The sequence below is a fragment of the Eschrichtius robustus genome, chromosome 2, assembly GCF_028021215.1.
Source record: "Eschrichtius robustus isolate mEscRob2 chromosome 2, mEscRob2.pri, whole genome shotgun sequence".
NCBI lineage: Eukaryota > Metazoa > Chordata > Mammalia > Artiodactyla > Eschrichtiidae > Eschrichtius > Eschrichtius robustus.
Window position 1 is genome coordinate 63,293,045 of NC_090825.1, and position 19,728 is coordinate 63,312,772.

The following is a 19,728-nucleotide window of genomic DNA, read 5'->3' on the forward strand; positions in this document are numbered from 1 at the left end:
GGTACAAGAAATAAACTCTTATCTCCAAAGCATTTCTCATCATGGTACCAGGTGTTACAAATAGGATTCCAGTTCTTAGGCCACTGTGTGGTGGTAAGCATCAGTTCCACCTTCCCTAAAATCAGTGTCAACAGTTTCAACCAGAGGAAAGCAGTCAGAGGGTCTGAAGAGTGGAAGAGGTCCTGGAATGTTGCTCTGAATATAAGGAACGGTGAAAGGATCCCCAAAAAGACTCACCCATTGTGAATATAGGCTCTACAACTTTTACTGTTGTTGATTTTCAAGGTCAGGAGGCAGAATATAAAGAAGAAACAGGCCATTCCAAAACAGACTCTATATACTGCAGAATACCCCACCAGCTTCTCACAGGTGTCGCCAGCTTTAATGCCTTTACAGATATCCTCGAAAAAAGGGATCTGAAGAAAAAGAGAAAAAGTCATTTGTTAAAACTAGGAAAAGAAGGGCTGCCATGGAGTGTTCTTTCAGCCTACAAGTCAAAATCCAGTGTGAAATACACCATGTGCAGAGAGAAATTAAGACTGAGAAGAAAGTCTCTCTTCCAAAGACCTCTTTCTTTCTCTGAATCTTTCTTAAAAATATAGTGCTCATAACATACCACTCCACCTCCACTTACTCCTAATGAATTCTGAAATCCAGCATCAGAGTTTTAAAAAATGATATTTATAATACACAGGTATATTTTTCTTTATTCATTCATTCATTCATTTTTGCTACGCCGGTCTTAGTTGTGGCATGCGGAATCTATCGTTGCGGCCTGCAGATTTCTTAGTTGCGGCCTGTGGGATCTAGTTCCCCAACCAGGGATCGAACCCAGGCCTCCTGCATTGGGAGCTCGGAGGCTTACCCACTGGACCACCAGGGAAGTCCCACGGGTATATTTTTCTTGAAATTCATAAATATAGAGAATAATTGCACATATGCCATTATTTATATAGGATAAGCTCCTGACCTGGAAATGAAATCGGTGGGTCAAGGAGTATCTACATTTTAAAATTTCAAGAGATAAAGTCAAATCACACTTTTAAGGGCTGCATTTACATCCTACCAGTAATATTTGCGACTGCTCACATTCCCAACCTGAGCACCAAATTTAAAGGTTAAAAAACACTATCTTGTTTTAATGTCCTGTCTTCCTCATCACTAGTAAGGTTCACATCTTTTCTTAAATTTATGGCCATTTGTATTATTCTCTGTGAATTGGCAGTTAATTGGATTTTTTTCTTGATCCACTGGAGCTCTTAATTATGGACCTTAATCTTCTGATAAATGTTGATAATGGTTTATTCTAGTACAATTAGAAGGTTTTAATGTAAAACCCACTTACATTTTCAGAATAATTAAAATCTTACATTATGAGAACAAGCAGCACGTTTCTATTAATGTCAGAAAATAAAGATTTAGTCAGTGTTTAAAAAAAAAAACTTGCTTCTTACCAACATCAAAGCTGACCACTCTTTAGAACAGAAAATAAGTTGAAAATCACATTACAGCCTTTACTCACAAGCCAAAAAAACAAAACAAAAAAAACCCAGGAAAAAAATGACATAAAACTAGAGGTAAAACTGAAGCATGATAATTTAGTTTCTTCTCCAGAAAATATCCTAAAGAAACAACAACAGTGGAGGTTATTAAGATTTCCATAAACAGAAGGAAGACTACATTTAATTGCAGTTCATCTTCCTCCACGAGGGTTCCCTCCCTCAGAAAAGAGCTTCAATCATTACTACACCTGAATCTCAAACATGCTTTTCCAAACAAAGCATGTTTTTCAAAATTAGTGTCTCGGGCAAAAAAGCATTAATACTGAGACCCTATTAGGATAGCTCCATTTCCATGAATAGCTATAAAAGATTTCATGGGACTTCCCTGGCGGTCCAGTGGTCAGGCTCTGCACTTCCACTGCAGGGGACACGGGTCTGATCCCTGTCGGGGAACTAAGATCCTGCATGCTACGTGGCGCAGCCAAAAAAAAAAAGATTTCATAAAGAAATGCCAAATATTTTGCAGTCAGCAAGTTCCTGCAACTCCAATTTCTTTTTGATCAGAGCAAGATATAAATGCATAAAGGGAGACACTACTGTATTTTTGACCAAGCCGGGTAAAATACTAAGCCTAATAAAATACAGAATGTCTAGTTAAATTTAAATTTTGGATAAATAATAACTAATTTTTTAATATAACAACACTTGGGACATACTTAGACTAAATATTGCATGGGACATATTTATGCTAAAAAAGCATTCCTTAGCAAGAGATGAAGCTCAAAAGAAGGCAGGGTCTTGGTGGGAAGGGCCAGGCGTATGCCATGCTAAGGAGTCTGGCTCCCACCCTGTAAGGGAAACAACTATTTAAGCTGGAACGCCTTTGGCTGCAAAGTGGAGAACGTATGGGAAAGGGACAGGTTTGAGGCAGGAGGATAAATTAGAGGGCCACTGGATTAACAGTCCAGATAACAATCGAAGAAGGTAAACTACTAGCAGAGAAAACAGAAATTCTGTGCCTAGAAGTCATAGTTGGCAGGACTGTAGGGACGGCGAGAAAGTGAAGGATTGGGGGGAGGGTTCTCTTCTGCTTTTTTAAAGCTGTTTGGGGTGGTGGGGGAGTAGGGTTGGCAGAGGACAAAGAGTGGAACTGAAAAGAACAGATCGGGAGTTTGCTTTTAACATATAGGGTTGGAAGCGCCTTGGGGCATCCCAGTGAGAACGGCTGGTCTGGAAATTGCTTCAGTATAGCGATAAGGATACAGGATAAAGGAAGTGCCCTCACACAGGTAATGAGAAGTCAGGAAGGGCCTTCTGAAGGACCTTGAACTTTTAGCAGTGTTTCACAGTGAGTGAGCAAACTCACATGGTTAAGATCCTCATATACTGAAGTAATGGGGGACGCCACACAAGTGAACGTTTCAGAGCCTCTAGCAGGAAACAAAAGCTGCACCCGTATGAGTGGTACCGATAATAAGGAGGTAACACTGCATCGAATCTGTAAAAGGAGGCGCCATGCCACCTCACTTACTCCGTTTTGTTCATATGGGATTTACTGCTCTGTAATATTCATGGAACTCTTCTCTTCCCTCCCTTCCGTGTCCCACTCTCTCAGCAAAGCTAATCCCTGCTGCACACCGCCACCCTCACTTCCACTGTAACACGCGCATGGCAGCATCCCTTTCGTCTACACCAGCCCATCTTTCCCGATTAGACTCTTCTCCACCTCCCTACCCCACACCCACTTCTCTCTTCTCCTTCTCAGATCAGTTCAAGAAGAACGCTACTGCCAGCAGGCCTGAACGTCTACCCTACCATCCCGCATAAATCCCCCCTCCCCTAAAACCCTTGTTTACCGCCAGAGGCCCTTAGGCTCATCAAAGGCTGAGTATGTGGCACTGCATACTTCATCCAAAATATCAGTAGGCAAACAACCCCCTGCTCCAAATACTAAGACCTGCTTTATGCTCTGTGGGTGACTTAGTCATGTAGCCTTCAGTACGTGGTGAATATTTTTAGGCAAAGAACCTCCGAGTTGAACAAGCTGGCAGGATTTAGCGAGGGGAATCTGCTCTGATTAAATATTTGCTTTTCCAAGCTCCATCCCAGTTTTAGAAAAAGAAAACATACATTACACACACAGATAACACACTGTGGGGTAGAGGGGACAGGCCTGCTAAGGGTGTTACCACTTATGTCTGGTTCTGGGCAACCAAGGACACTGCATCTGTGTTGGTTCTGTGCAGACCCAAGGGCAAGGGTTTCCCCCCACCCCTCAGGCAACCAAACTCAAAGCCACAAATTATCAGGAAGAATAAAAAGCTCACATGGACTTCCAACCCTGAGAATTAAATCAGTGAATCGTTGTAAAAAGTGCTCATCACAGCTCCTAATCCACAGTAGCCATTAAGTAAACGTCCTTAACTCTAAGGTACTATTTTATAAAAAGAACTTCTCAGGGAGGGAGTTAGGCACATTACATGAACCCCTGATTGGTTGATGCATTCTGATTTAAACATGGGGGGAGATGAACATCTTAGAACTCAGTAGATGCTCTATTCACTTTACAAAGGATTCATATTGAAAGTTACAGTTGGACCCCCATATCTGCCAGTTCTGCATCTGTGGATTCAACTAACCACAAATGGAAAATATTTTTTTAATTTTTTTTATTTTCCAGGAAGTTCCAAAAAGTGAAACTTGAATTTGTCATGTACCAGTAACTATCTACATAGTATTAGATATTATAAATAATCTAGCGATGATTTAAAGAATATAAGAGGATGTGCCTAAGTAATATGCAATGTCATTTTATATAAGGTACTTGAGCATTGGTGGATTTTGGTATCTGATAGCGTCCTGGAACCAATCCCCCACAGATACCAACAGACAACCGTACCGGGTAACTTTCAATAAGGTGAATCCTTCCCTGGCACATATATATATGCATACATCAGAGATATTGCAGGTTCAGTTCCAGACCACTGCAATAAAGCAAATGTCTCAATAAAGCAAGTCACACAAATCTTTTGGTTTCCCAGTGCATATAAAAATTATGTTTACACTACATTGCAGTCTATTTAGTGTGCAATACCACTATGTGTGTTTTTTTTTAAAAAAAGCAGTGTATAGACCTTAATTAAAAAATATTTTATTGCTAAAGTACACTAACCATCATCTGAGCCTTCAGTGAGTCATGGCAGTAACACCAAAGATCACTGATACCATAACAAATATAATAATAATGAAAAAGTTTGAAATATCATGAGAATTACCAAAGTGTGACACAGAGACATGAAGTGAACAATGTTGTTGAGAAAATGGCACCAACAGACTTGCTAGATGCAGCATTCCCACAAACCTTCAATTTGTAAAAGAACGTAGTATTTGCGAAGTGCAATAAAGCAAAGGACAACAAAACAAAACAAGGTATGCCTGTATAAGAATTGAATTCTAAAAAACAGTGCTCACTACTTATCTTTCAGAGACCTAGTTGCCACCCAAAAGAAAATATGTCTGAACTCCCAAATCAGGGAAGACATTTTGAAACATCAACACAAGTATTAAGCTCAAAGAGATGGAAGCTAGAAAATCCCCGTAACTCATCTATATAGAAGAGATGCTAGCTATGCCTCCAAAACAATTTCAATCTCAGGTAAATGAATATAAACAAACAACAGAAGAGCTATAGGAAGGCTTACAGGTCTAGTTGGCCAGGGGCCCACATGCTGCAAACTTAGCAATAAAGTATAGAATTTGGGAGTGTTTCTTACAGAAATGAAGAGGAAAAGGAGCGGCGTGTTCCTATAATATTAAACTATTATTTGGGAGAGATGAGAAAATGGCATATTAGCAAAGCGAATGAGTCTTACATTTCATTACATCGAATTCTTAGGGCACTGAAGGAAACCAAGCTGCAGAGAAAGCTTTGGGCGGCTGAGCAGGAGTGATACCATAAAACCTAGAAGAACCGTATCTGTAGGTTCTGTTTAGTATCTCTTACTTGAAATGAATTTCAGAATCGAGACCCTCTCCCCTTTTTGATATTCCACTTATTTTCAAACTTTCTAAGACAATTTCTTTTTGTCTGTGGAAAAATTCCAGTGTCCATGAGAGTGATGCCTGTCTGTTACCCACCCACGGACAGGAGCTGTGAAACAGGGAACACTAAGATCAGCTTCCATCCTCCCCTCCACGGCCTCTAGCAATCAAGGCTCATTTCTCTGGAAATTATTACCTTTGAGGCCCTTTTTGTTGGGGGGGGGGGCTATTTTTAAAAACAGTAACAATCTCACATCTCTTTTGTTTGGGTTTCTAGACATTTTTAGGAGAAAAGTCTACATTGTGTCATTATCAAAAGCCATAAGGGGAACTAAAATTTCACCGAGCCTGGTTTTATTTGACCCCGCCACCTCTGCCATCAGGAACTTAACGTCCGCAAATAGTAACTCCCCAGAATCTCGGAAGCATGCAAGACAGAGACGGCACTGATGCTCACAGCTCCTCCTCCACCATGAGCATTTCGTCAGGATCAAACCACCCCACATACGATTAGACAGTTAGAAAACAACTCCAACCAAACTTTAAATAATAAGCTTGCAATCCAAACAAGACAACTTGCAGAGAACTGACTAATAATGACGGCACGAAGGGCTCTTCCTCAGAAGGGAAGCAGGGACAGCTAACGTCAATCTGCTCAGGGAATTAAGGTAACATGAAGGCAGCATGTACAAACAAGAATCACGCCAGTTACTAATCTTGAAGGAGAGATAAGAGTTAATCCCAGCAAAAACTCATATAAATCTTCAATTAGGCAATGGCAGTGGGGATTGGGGCCATGGAATAGACAGGTCCCGTGTGCTGACTTGATGGGGCCTAGGAAGAAAGGCAGAGGAACCCAGAACTAAGATTCCCAGTTCCTCGCTTGGCAGTTGGTTGGATGGCGGCCCAGCAGCGGATAGGAGTCACAGAAGAGCGGTTTCAGGATGGAGGGGCAGTCATTCACTTAACGACAGGCGGCCAGTATCCAGCGGAAATGTGGGCAGATGGCTAAGCAAGGGTGCAGTGCTCCAGAAAGACAGCAGGACTAGAGAGAAGGGCAGAGATGGCAAAGGAGGCACTCAATGGAGTAAATAAACTCACCTGGAGAGGAATGCGGGTAGAGGAGGGGGAGGGAGACAGAGGTGGGAACAGCCCGGAATGCTGGGGAATGCAAACATTTGGGGACTGGGAAGAAGGGGAAAATAACCAAGGAAGAAACTGAAAAGGTACAGAACCAGAGAGAAGTTGAGGGAGGCTTTCAAGAAGCAGAGTGTGTCAAATACCACCAATGCGATGACGACGCAGGTTGGATTTGCCAACAAAGAGTCATCGGGGCAGTGATCAGAATATTCTCTAGAGCAGATGGGGGCAGAAGCCAGACTGATGGCTGAAGGCTGAGCAGAGGAGACAGTCAGGGGGGCTGGGTAGCGGGCAGGGAGTGAACCCAGCAGCCCTTTCACCCCTGCTTTCAAGAAATCTAACTGCAAACATAAGAGTCCAAGCATCGTTCTAAAATATATTTATTTACAATTATACAAGCAATACATAATTATATTCTTGTTGCCAAAGAAAATGTAAATTATAACAGATACAGATAACTGAATCCCCTTGCCCATCATCACTCCAACCCTAACCTGACTGCTTCCCAGAGGGAACCACTGTCACACTTTCGTGTGTATCCTTTTAGGCCCTTTGCTGTGTTATTCCCCTCTCATTACGTCTCACACACTGTTGCGTGTTCAACACATAAATCTATTTGCACCCTTTTTAACTACTATACAGAAATCCACAACCCAGACCAATCGTAATTTAGTTTCTGTGACGCTAGTGGCAGACATTTACGTTGTTTCTGAGTTTTCACTCTTATAAACAATGTACAATGGATAGTTCCCATATTGTGCATATCACTCTCTGCACATGTAGAGCATTTAGGAGGACTGACATCCAGAAGATGAATATTGAGTCATAAAATTGGTTAAATTTTAACAGACACTGCCAAACTCTCCCCAGGGAGGGTTTCTGAAAACTCTAGGGCTGGGGGGAACAGGGAGAGCAGGAGAGAGGAACAGAGATGCCCACAGAGCCCCCCACACACCCATCTCGGAGCCAGGAAAGTCTCTGCTGCTCCCCCCTACGGTCAGCATCTCAGTAAGCACTGCCCCCCATAATCAAGAGAAAAGGGGTGGAAGCAGGGGGCCCTCTGAGTCCAGAAAACAAATCCACACCTAACCCCAGAGACAAAACTGCAGCTATGGAGGTCTGGACTTTGTTTTAGATGGCAAATACGGTTATTGGCCCACACTCCCTCCCACAGAATGCAGGGTCTGATAGAGAACTCTGTGACCCCTGAGAGGAGCAAGGCCCACTGACAGTTCTCTCCTGAACACAGAGATGCTGAAGTTTCTATTAAGAGGACTAAATGCCTAAACAGGCAGAGCTTTCTAGCCAGACCACTCATCGGTGGGAAGATGTGCTTACGGCCTAAGTGAGCACCAAATCAGCTAACTTCCTCTTGAACTTGTGAACCTGGAATAGAGTGGTAACATATCATATGCAAATCCAACTACGCTCATGGCTGTTTTCTGTAAATCATTATTAAAAGCCCAGTGAAATTAGAGTTTACGTGTGTATTCTTCATCCCACACGATATATTATATAACTATACCTAAGCGTCACAGCACAGGGTTTGCTCATTCCCTGACTCATTCATATCTACTGTGTACAGGTACTGTTCTAGGTTATGGAGATTCAAGCAGCGAATAAAGCAGGTTAAAAAATCCATGCTAACAAGGAGCTAACTTTCTAGCGAAATACATGCTGTACACACAAAGCCATGTGTGCTCTGCTTTATGGATATTTCAGGCATTTTCATGGTTTAATTTCAACTATCCATGATTTTGCCTTAGGTGGGACACAAGAACCTAATATCCTCCAAAAGACTGAATCCTACCAAACCTATACCCTCAAGATTCTGAGAGCCCCTAGTCACTTGTTCCCCAATCCTAGTTCTGAGAACCCGGCCAGGCAGACATTTCAGTTTCTGGCCCAGCATCCTTCCCATTTTACACTGGACCAGGAATTGGGGGCCCCAAGGAGCAAAGAACTGGGGTACCCACACACTCATTTTCTCCATCCCCACTTCTTCCCAATCACCAAAATGCTTGGTTTGGCTACCTAAAAAGAAGGGCTGATTTTTTTTTTTTTTAACCTTTGAATGATTTACCATGTATTTCAAAAGGCCAGGAAGAGTAAGACATCATACTGTTGAACGTGTCACATTGAATTTATCCCTACATTGTTCTTGCCTAGTCAACCCAGTACATACGAGCTCACACAGCCCAGTATTTATTTGCAACTTAATCAGGAGCTCCGGTACCCTCAGCACAAAGTTTAGGCCATTCAAGTTTCCCCTTCAGGGAGAAGGGGAGAATAACTGCATATGACATGCACAGGGCCACTGAGGTCTACCACAGGCCAGCGAAGCAAAGGACAGCGTGTGGTAGCTCCTGTTCATGTAAATAGGGAACACAGCCACGCTCATTTGCTGGCCTTTTGTTTTGGCTGCAGAGTTGAGTAGTTGCTAAAGACCACAAGATCCTCACAGCTGAAACGTGTACTAGCTGGCTCTTTACAGGAAAAGTTCGCCCAGCCCAGGACTAGGAAGTAGAGCAGAGGAGCTGCGCTGAACTGCCGCTGAAGCATGAATTAGCATCTCAAAGGCAAATGACAACTGGCGATGACTTACTCTACAGATCATAAGTCAAAGGAGCAGCAGAGACGCGACTGGCGGAACTTGTGCTTTAAGAGAATTAAATCGTACACCTCCCATATGTCATTTTCAGAGCTGCAGCTTAAGGATTTTAAATTATCTGCCTGCAAAAAAAAAAAAAAAGCTTTGTGGAGGAGGTGGTGGAGGACATGTCTGTGAGTTCAATGCTTTTTTTTCTGTGGGTCAGAAGCCCTCATAGTAGAAAAAAACCTCACATCTGTTATACAAACATGGCTTGTGGAACCAAAAATAAAACCCACACTGATGAAAGCCGGCATGTAGAGAGATAATTTTAGACTTAATTTTAAGACTGTATAAACAGCCTCACTGAAATTTAAAAACCACACCCCCCCAAATACCCAATCCCCCTTGTGATTAAGCTCAACCCTGCTTTAGAGGGCAACACATTCCAGTCCCTTGTACAAACCTCCTTCCTCACCTCGGCTCCCAGTCTCCCATGAGGACGGGGAAAAAGCACTCCTGAGTTCTAACGTCACCCCAAAGGTCAACAGAAGGGACAGCTAAGCTGACACCACCATCTCCAACAGTTGCTAACGGAATTCAGATTATTTTTAACTATGCAGCCTAACGCTGGGGGCACCTTCTTTATACACTTTCCACCTGAGGCCCAGTTCTCTAAGGACAACTGTATGTTACTCACACCCACATCCCCTGCACCTGCCACAGTGCTTAGCACTTACATAGGCAGGAAAGAAAGGAGGGAGGGAGGAAGGGAGGAAGGAATCAATTACGTGACTTAAAAGATATTTTAAAACATGAACTCGGATTACAGCTTAACCAAGTAACACGATCACCCTTTTAAACTCTGTTATCAAGTATCAAGACTCAACTATTCACAATATTTATATTTCCTGCTCCCAGCGATCTGAGGCTACTGGTGTGTATTGTGCTATTTGTTCCCTCTGGCCCCATTTTTATAACAGAGCTGTTTCCAACCATAAGCTCTTGTCTGTCCCATTTATCTGCAGAGGGCTTCGCGGTCCCGTCTATGGACAGTTGCTTAACGGGTGCTTTTGATGGTCACAGAAAAAAGGGTCAGGAAAACTTCAGTTCTCACATCTTATCACTGTACTCCTCCTACAGTTGGATGGATCCTGAAACAGAGATCCTGTTAACGTCCGACGCTCCCCCAAAGCTTCTGGGTAACGGATCCTCCAGACCGAGGACGATAACTATTGTTTCTTGTCTTCTGGCTCCTGGCAAGCTCAGTATTACTGGACTAGGATCAAACCTCTCTGTCTCTGGTTCAGACTCAAAAAGGCTCTCACAGCAGGGTTTACATTAGTTCAAATCACTGCCTGTAGAACCAAACTATTTCCCACCATCACTCTCCCCGCATTCACTGAGCGCAGGAGGTTGGGGCCTGAGCCATGAGAGAAGCGAGGGATGGGAGGGCTGCGGGGACTGTTTTCTCCAGGTAGTGTTACGCCTGGATGAACTTGAGATCTAAGATAAAACTGTTTGGAAACATGTGTCCCCAGAGTCGCCCCAACTTAGAGAGGAGGGGACCCACAAGATTTAAGAGGTGGAACCTCACTGCCAACGCACACCAGGGAAGCTCTGATCAGGCCACGGTGAGAATTTTCCCTCTGTGTTCTACAAAGAACTTGAAGTTCAATGGCCCAGGCCCACCTTTAACCTCAGAAACACACTCGCTGATACACTGGACACATATAAGGTACAACAGTACAAAGAATTCAGCTGCTGTTCAGAGCGAGGACTTTTGAAAAGCATTTTATCTCAGCTGGATTAAAAAAAAAATACTCCAGACTCAAATAACTGGGTCAGCAATTTTTTTTTTGGCGCTAATTCAGCACTTGTTCTAACACAAAAGCATAAAATGTCAGCTGAGAATGGAGAGTTCTACTCCCTAGAACTTCAATGCACGATAGCAACACCTGATGCTGGGTCTCAGGTACACAGTTCTCTTAACATTCAACCAGTAAAGACCAAGATCAAAACAAGAGCCAGACTTTCCAGCTTCAGCATGAATACCTGTCATTCTATGCTGCGACAAACTACATGGTGTTTGGGATCAAACTGGAATATTTTTCGTTGCTGCTGTTTGTTTACTTTGAAAAGATGGTCACGCCAAACACAACTTGAAGGCAGGTTCTATTTCACATGCAACGCCAATGAATAAATAAATACTGGATCTGTGGTTGCCCCTATTTTCTATTTCAGACTAGCCATCATCCCTAGAGCCCAGCTTCTGGCTTTACAAAGGGAAGGAGGCAAGTGGGGAAGATAAGCAAAGAAAGCCACTGAGGGCCCGAGGTGGTACTATTTCCAGAGGAAATACTTCTCCCTCACCACCGAGTCCAGAAGAAAGATCAGGAATGAAGAGGAAGGATAAGTTTGCTAAGGCTTCTTCTGCTACTTCTGTGAACATCTGAGCAACAGCCAAACCCAGTCGTACAGGCCGGAGGGGCACCCCTGGCTGGGGACCAGCAGTCCTGGGTCCTCGTCCCAGCTCTACCTGGTGTCACGGCCTTGGACAAGCCACCTCACTGCCCTGCGCCACATCCTCTCATCTGTCAAATGAGGGCGTTGGTTAGGATTATAACTTAAGATTCTTCCACTTTAAAATAATGTTTTATCCAAATTATACTCTAAAAAGAGAGCAATATTTTCTCTGCATGACACTTAACACCGCATAGCATCTGCTGTCTCTTCACTGGGCAGAACACTTATGAATAGGAGCTGCATCCTTTTTTCCATTTCTTATCTGTTTAACTAGATCCTTTAACTAGTAACTTTGTTTCATGTATTTTTTTTTTTTACCCCCTGTGACTGGCACGGGAATGGGAATGGGAGGGCTTTCCCAAAACCAATACTTATTCTAATGTTTTCATATTCCTAATACTGTAGGTTAAAAAAAGTAGAGTAGCTCATTACCAAATTTCAGCATCTCTAACGTGCTGGATCAAAGCTCTGTCAACTCTAGGAACCACCGAAGTATGGTTAAACGTCACTGTGAACTGACCTGACCACAGGGTGTACTCAGGAGAGCATTTTGAAATCTAAGTCGTCTCTAAGGAAAGTAGCTTCTGTGTTCATCTATAGTTGCTACACTGTGGGAACTCCAGAATTTGAAAATGGAGTATTAGATGGGAGACATACAAGTACAAACAGCATCCTCATGGGGTCACCCATGGGATTAGTCATCTGTAGAAAGAAGTCTGAGCGGAAGTGAATGTGTGAAGCTAGGGACGGGGACAATCCAAGTCTAAATAAGACAACTGGAACAGGACATCAAGGAGCCTGGTGGGGTCGAATCAGGACTGCCTGAATGCAGAGCAGAAACCCAACCCTTTTATGACCTGCGTGGGGAAAGTATGTGGTCAGCACTGGACCTAGAAAAAAGGGGGAGAATGGATCTGTCCCCAGCACTGTCCTGAGAAAAGTGTGCCTCAACCAGCAGATAAACATTAGGAATAACCAAAGCCGGAAATGAAAGCACGGCCTAGGGAAAGCAGGCAAAGGAGAAGGGCTCAGGCCAGGAAATGACCACTACACTCAGCGGGGATGGATAACCAGATGTGGATATGGCCTCGGAACGAGCCTGGCTATAAACAGTCCTCCTTTATTTCATTTTCATCCATCTACTTCCACATAATCTTATGTTAATACAGCTAATATACATGAATTTCCCATTACCACATCTCCTTCTTTTTTTTTTTTTTTTTAAGATTATTATTGATCAATTGATTGCTATGTTGGGTCTTCGTTTCTGTGCTAGGGCTTTCTCTAGTTGCGGCAAGCGGGGGCCACTCTTCACTGCGGTGCGCGGGCCTCTCACTATCGCGGCCTCTCTTGTTGCGGAGCACAGGCTCCAGACACGCAGGCTCAGTAGTTGTGGCTCACGGGCCTAGTTGCTCCGCAGCATGTGGGATCTTCCCAGACCAGGGCTCGAACCCGTGTCCCCTGCATTAGCAGGCAGATTCTCAACCACTGCGCCACCAGGGAAGCCCCCTTCTCCTTCTAATGAACAGTGAAAATGACTGAGAAATACAGAGCAAAGCTAATTTATATATCCCCTCTAGGGAATGTGTTGAGAGAGACTGGGTTTTCTGAATAAATAGAGAAAAGTCCTTTAAGCCCATCCTGCTACCTCTGTTCCAGGGGCCTAAATCCACAGTTGGTAGCCTCAACATCCATCCCTGTTCCCCTTCCCTGGCAAATTTTGGACTTCATGATAACTGTAGAAATCGCAGGTAGAATACCTACTTAAGATTTTTTTAAAGGGGTGGGGGGAGGTGATGACTGTAACTTGGGAATGTAACTGAAGGAGGGGCAGATTTAGGTCCAATCAGCGTCCCACCTCCACTTAGTCCTGAAACTGAGTGGTCCATTGAGTCCAGTGGACCAAAGTGACCAGAACAATTTCTAAATAGTTAATTGGATAAAAATGCCAGATTCCAGCGTACCAAGGGTAGAGGAGTGACGGCAGAGACAGGCTTCTCGAGCCCCGGCCTGGGGCTGTGCGTGAACATCTGCAGAGACCACCCAAGCACACTCAGCAACCTCCCTACTGCTCACCGTCAGGGGTGGGTAAGACGCCTGGTGTCCGTTCCGACATTTACAGCCTTTTCAGAAACTCGTGAACTCAAAGAGTTTAAGCTATTTCAGGAATTTCAAATCCAAATGCTACTCTTGGGGGGCAAGAAGTAAGGGTAAATGTATGGGACCTGATATAAGTAAACATCCAGTGATGGGGTCTGTGGAGAGCTACAGCATGCCAGCCCCTTCCGCAGGCAGCCAAATGCACATTAAAAAAAGAAAAATCTGCTGGCCAAACAAGAGCCTGTAAGCCAACTTAACAATGCCTGAGCTAGGAGACGTCCAGGCGCACCTGAAGTCTCTGGGTGTGGCACTGCCTAGTGGGGGAGGCTGGGGCATCAGGGGTTCTACCATCAAGAGCTGGTTTTCATTAAGTCCAGGGAGAGAATGGAATTCAGAAGCTGCTTTTAAGACACTGAGGAGACTGCAGCCCTCAGCCCCCCTCACCTCTGGGTCCTGTCAGATCTCGTCCAACCCTCCTTTGAAGCCCACTCTACCCTGCAACATTATCATCCTGTGCTGAAAAGAATGGAAAAGCTCTTTTCATCCAATCATAGGAATGGTTCAATTTCCACATTCTTACTCACTCAGGGGAAAACTGACCCAAACCCACCAGCAGAAAATAATGTATAAAGCAAACCATGTCTCCAAAAGAGATTCAGTAAGAGTACAAACAAAACGTTAACACCTTTTAAAACAACTGAAGGAACAAAAAAAGATTGCTATCAAAAACAGAGATCATAGTAGCTTCTCCTCTCAATACAAGGAATGATTCTTCAAGATTTAAATTTCAAGCAAAGAAACACACTAAAACAACACCAAAAACACGTCTTCCGCGATGTGGAAGATATGTTTTGGTTCTGGAAGAAAAAAAAAAAAAAAACGCAAAGATTCAGGTGCTACCTACCACCCATGTCAATGACTCAGAGCAGCCTGGGCACCAAGGGGAACGCGGGATGGAGAAAATGGATTCTTCTGCTCAGGAACCTTTAGGGCTCTTCTTCCCTCGGCCTGGCACACAGCTCGCAGGGAAGAAGCCCTGAGGGCCACATAGATGCCCTGTCCTCCCTTTTCCAGTGCAGGCTTAGTCTTAGGGGCTCCTATCCCACAGGAAACAAGAAGAGCCTTCCTTTCTCCTCCCTCCCCGAATGCCCGCACAGCTCCCTAGGACGCCCAAACTCAAAGTGTCATCGCTGGTCTCCACACAGAAGTTACACCTTGATTTAGCGGTGCCCGTCAGGAGGCCTAAATCTCTCGCCCATTCTGTGGTTGCTGTTCTAATTCTAAAATGCATTTTTAATCCCCACAAGCATCAAATATCTCGAGACTGTTCCTGCGTGAATTACATGGTCACTGACAAGAATGACCTGCAATAAAATGGCTGGTATGTTTTGAGATGGGAAAAATGCTCCAGGAGAAGACAGAAATCGCGTCCCATTCAACCAGCACAGCAGAGCCAAAGTTCTCACGGGAAAGAGGAGTTTCCCGAGAGAGAAGAGGCGGGACGAAGTCTGGCCCAGCAGCTCTTTGCAGTTCCCTCTCGCTCAAACTACAACACAGGCTGCATTGGGAAGCCAAGGCAAAAACTGAAAACAACTGAAAAGGAGCTGCCCTGTGTTCAAAATCCGCACACCAAAGGCCACGTGGCTCCGGACGGAGCCCTGGCCACCGCGCAGGAAGGCAAGGATGCCCGGTAGGAGGCAATTCCGCTCTCCCATCTGGGCTGTTGCAAGGATATGTGCTTGCCCTCTTCCTGTCACACCCTCAACCATCTCCCCAGGCCAACGAGGAGGGAGGACTGCAGCAGAAGCTCAGTGTGCATCCCCCAAGGGACCTTTCAGCGCCGCCCTCAAGCACCGCCTGAGGGTGAGGCCAGCCTCTATTCTATAGGCCCAGAAACAAGCTGACTTGGTGACCAGCTGGCTGGCCCCCTGTGAGGCCTTAGACATGGGAAAGTGTTGGTTTCGCCAACAGAGGCCTCATTCCCTATGCAGGAAGCCCAGCCAAACCATCTTCAAATAAGTACCTTCAGGGGACAGGCATAGAAACATTTACAAGAGCCTCTGTGAGGCCTCAGGGTTGCTCCTTCCCTCTCTCCCTCCCTTCCTCCTTCCCTCTGCTCTGACCCCAAGTCACACTGCACACACACCACTGCTGGGCTCACCTCCCTAAGTATCTCTGCCTGTTTCTATGACAACAGCCTCCTACTCAAGAATCTATAATGGCTTCTCACTTGCCATGAGACCACGGCCAAATGCCTCACCGCAGCACTGAAATTCCTGCAAGTCATTCTAGCTGCCCATGTCTCCTTCCTCTCCTTCTACACATGCCTTGTCCTTATTCTACCTACAGAGCCTAGTCACTAAGAACTCAGTCAGCCTGGATTCAAATCCCAACTCCACCACTTAGAGCTGGAGACCTTGGGCAAGGTACTTAAATGACTCAGTACCTCAGTTTCCTCATCTGTAGAGCAGGGATAATACTGCACAGGTGAGTACAGTGGTCATGAACTGAGATGATAACGTAAAATGCTTAGAATAAAACCTGGTACATGGTATCACCCAACAGATATTAGCAACTGAAATATTCATCATTATCACACAAGTCACTTCTTCCACGAAGCCTTCCCTAGAAACACTAGCCAGCACCTTCTGTTTCCCTTCTTTCTTTTCTTTTTTTTAAATCTTCTGTTTCTTAAATGTTCTATGAACAGTCAGATACTGACTGGAGTTGTTAGGGACTGTTCCATGAGGCAGGTTACTTGGATGGTAATCAAATGTTAAAATTATTATTATGAAAGTCATATCCTAGAATAGGTCCTGTGGTTCCCAAATTATCTTTACCTCCAGTAACAATGTTTCTGATGGGTTCATCTCTAAGAGGTACTATACATTTGTAGTTTCAGATTGTGTTTCTGGGATCCAAAGGCTAATGCTACAGAGACTGAAAGCTTCTTAAGAGCACCATGGACACACTGGCAGTTCCTATCACAGAGACACACTGGGGCCTTTTTTTTTTTTTTAATTTTTCCTTCCTTTCTTCCTCTCTCCCTCCCTCCTTCCCTCCCTCCATCCTTCCTTCCTTCCTTCTTTATTTATGGCTATGTTGGGTCTTCGTTGCTGTGAGCAGGCTTTCTCTAGTTGCGGTGAGCGGGGGCTACTCTTCGTTGCCGTGTGCGGGCTTCTCATTGTCATGGCTTCTCTTGTTGCGGAGCACGGGCTCTAGACACGCAGGCTTCAGTAGTTGTGGCACGCGGGCTCAGTAGTTGTGGCTCGCGGGCTCTAGAGTGCAGGCTCAGTAGTTGTGGTGCACGGGCTTAGTTGCTCCGCGGCATGTGGGATCTTCCCAGACCAGGGCTCAAACCTGTGTCCCCTGCACTGGCAGGCGGATTCTTAGCCACTGCGCCACCAGGGAAGCCCCACACTGGGTCCTTAAGCCAATGCTTGTTCATTTAAAAAGAGAACATTAAGTTACCTGAAGAGCTAATGTAAGAAGTGGGAGATTAAACAGATCTTCAGAATAAGAGTTAAAATCTACCCTTTCAAGTATTCCTCCTCTCAAACTTCTTATCACAAGCATTTAAGATTAAACCAAGTTAAGAAGAAGAGAAGAGTGGAAAACACCACCGAGATGGAGTAGGACCTGGTGTAGACGAACAAGGCAGCCTTAGCCCTTGGTCTCCCTGCCTCCAAACTTCCACAGCACTTCATGCATCCTCCCATAAGACACAACTTCTACCTGGTTTTAAGCCTCAGAAGACTTTATACCTGTCTCTGGGTTAGAAGCTCCTTTTCTCTCAAGTTTGAATGCCCCATGGCTCCCACTGCAGGGCCTTACTGAGCAGAGATCCACTGTTTAAAGCAATCAGAGGAGAATCTAAATTTCACAAGTTTTCACATTAGTTCCAGTATATTCCAGATCATACCACCACAGTTATAAAAGCATTACCCAACAGAAAGCTTCAAAGGGACTACTTTAACTAACGGATAAGAATATAACAAGTGCTTCTAAAAACATGGTTGTTCTGAAGCCCTTGAGTGCATTTAACATAGTCTGTAGTTTCAGCAGAAGGTTGGGGAGAACAAACACTTCCTCAGGAGTTGCTCCTGGTGATGCCATCTCCATGCTTCCAGTAGGGCACTGCCCTGACCTCGCCCCCTCCTCACCCTGCTGGCCCCAGGAAGATGCAGTGCTCAGCACTAAGGCTGTGGGGCAAATGGTGTCTGGCTGGCTAGCCTTTCTTCTCCCGCTTTCCCTCCGAGGAGAGCTGCCCCCAGAGAACACGCCTGCAGCTCTTCCCAGCAAACTGTGCCCCTGCAGAGGAAGTGCTCCCTGGCTCAGGTGGGGTCCCCAGATGGGTTAAGTCTGACTCATTTTGGGGTTCAGTAGTAGGAAGACCACTTCCTTGCAGATACAAGTCACAATGTCTTACATCAACTTCCGGGGGGATAAAGGTGATGTTTGGCATCTACCCGCTGACATTGTAGTCTTTTTTGTCAATTTGTTCAAAATGTCAGAGGGGAAGGATGGTGTTATTTATTGGGCTCCCTCAGAACCCCCAACACCTCCCCCCATAATCAGGCCTACTATGAGGAAATTCCAGAAAAAGGCCCTATATGTGTCTCTATCAGCATCACGTACCAGGGATACCTTTGTAGACACTGCCCAGGAAATGGCTGGAAGCAAATCCATCCCTCACCCCTGGAGACACCCACCCCACAAGTGACATGTCCAGAAAAGTAAAACTTGTCCAGTAGCCCACTCCTCATTATCTGTGGGATTATGTAGGCTTAACCATACTGGCCACATTAAGTGTTTATATATAACAGCCGCTACTAGAGACACTGGCAGACAGCCTTAGGACAAGGGAAGAGAACAAAAGTCTACAAGAAAAGACTACACATCTAATCAGGAACGGCCATCAACAAGGCTAAGATGGGACTTCCCTGGCGGTCCAGCGGCTAAGACTACGTGCTTCCACTGCAGTGGGTGTGGGTTTGATCCCTGGTTAGGGAACCAAGATCAGGGAACCAAGATCCCGCATGCCATACGGCGTGGCCAAAAAGGAAAAAAAACAAACAAAAAAAAAACCCCAAATGAGGCCAAGACAACACACACAATCTTCTCCACCAAAAGCATCAGATGGCATCTGTCCTTCTGCTACAGATAGAGATGGTGAAGGGTTCGCCCACTTGGAAGCACTGAAGAGGCTTCAGGGAAGTTTAGGGAGAGCAGGTATAACCCTAAATCACCCTGGGGTGGGTGAGCCCCATCCTCTAAATGGAATGTTTCCCACACACCCTCATCAACCGTTCATCAGGAGTAGGAAGAGTTGAAGGGGTGACTTACATGCTCCCTCATCTCATTGGCCACGGTGTTGGACATCATGATGCAGCAGATGACGATGACCAGGATGAAGTAGAGCGCGTACATGAAGCGGGTGCTCCGGGACTGGCGGATCTTGGGGCAGCAGCCACAGCAGTAGGAGCAGCCAGCATTCCCACAGCAGCAGGCCAACTAGGAAAGGAACACAGAACATCCTCTCGGAGCCTCTCCTTCACAAACCTGCTTACCCCAGACCTCCACAGGTGAGCTACCATTCTTCCAAGGCGTCCTGCCAATAGGACACGTGTGAACAGCTGAGTGCGTGAACAAAGTTTTTGCCAGAATTGGTCTGACATTGTCTTTAATGAACATGATGGCTTGGGAGATGCCCAATACTTAAACAGAAAAGGCACACTTCACCTGAAGCACTGTGAGCACTTAGACAAAAACCAATTAGGGAAGAGCAAGAGAAGAAGCCAAGAACTAGAAAAAGGACTAAGTGAAGTG

The 19,728-nt window shown here is 45.0% G+C and overlaps 1 protein-coding gene across 4 annotated transcripts in view; it reads right to left on the reverse strand.

Annotated features, from left to right (window-relative positions):
• The window catches only part of SERINC5 (serine incorporator 5), a 189,095-nt gene that overhangs the window by 29,915 nt on the left and 139,452 nt on the right, over positions 1–19,728 (reverse strand). For all 4 annotated transcript variants that reach the window (XM_068535578.1, XM_068535577.1, XM_068535580.1 and 1 more), the window contains 2 exons: positions 19,246–19,413; positions 238–416 (listed from right to left, as the gene is read on the reverse strand). In XM_068535578.1, the coding sequence (XP_068391679.1) occupies positions 238–416; positions 19,246–19,329 (263 nt within the window). In that variant the 5' untranslated portion in view covers positions 19,330–19,413. The remainder of the gene's footprint in view (positions 1–237; positions 417–19,245; positions 19,414–19,728) is intronic.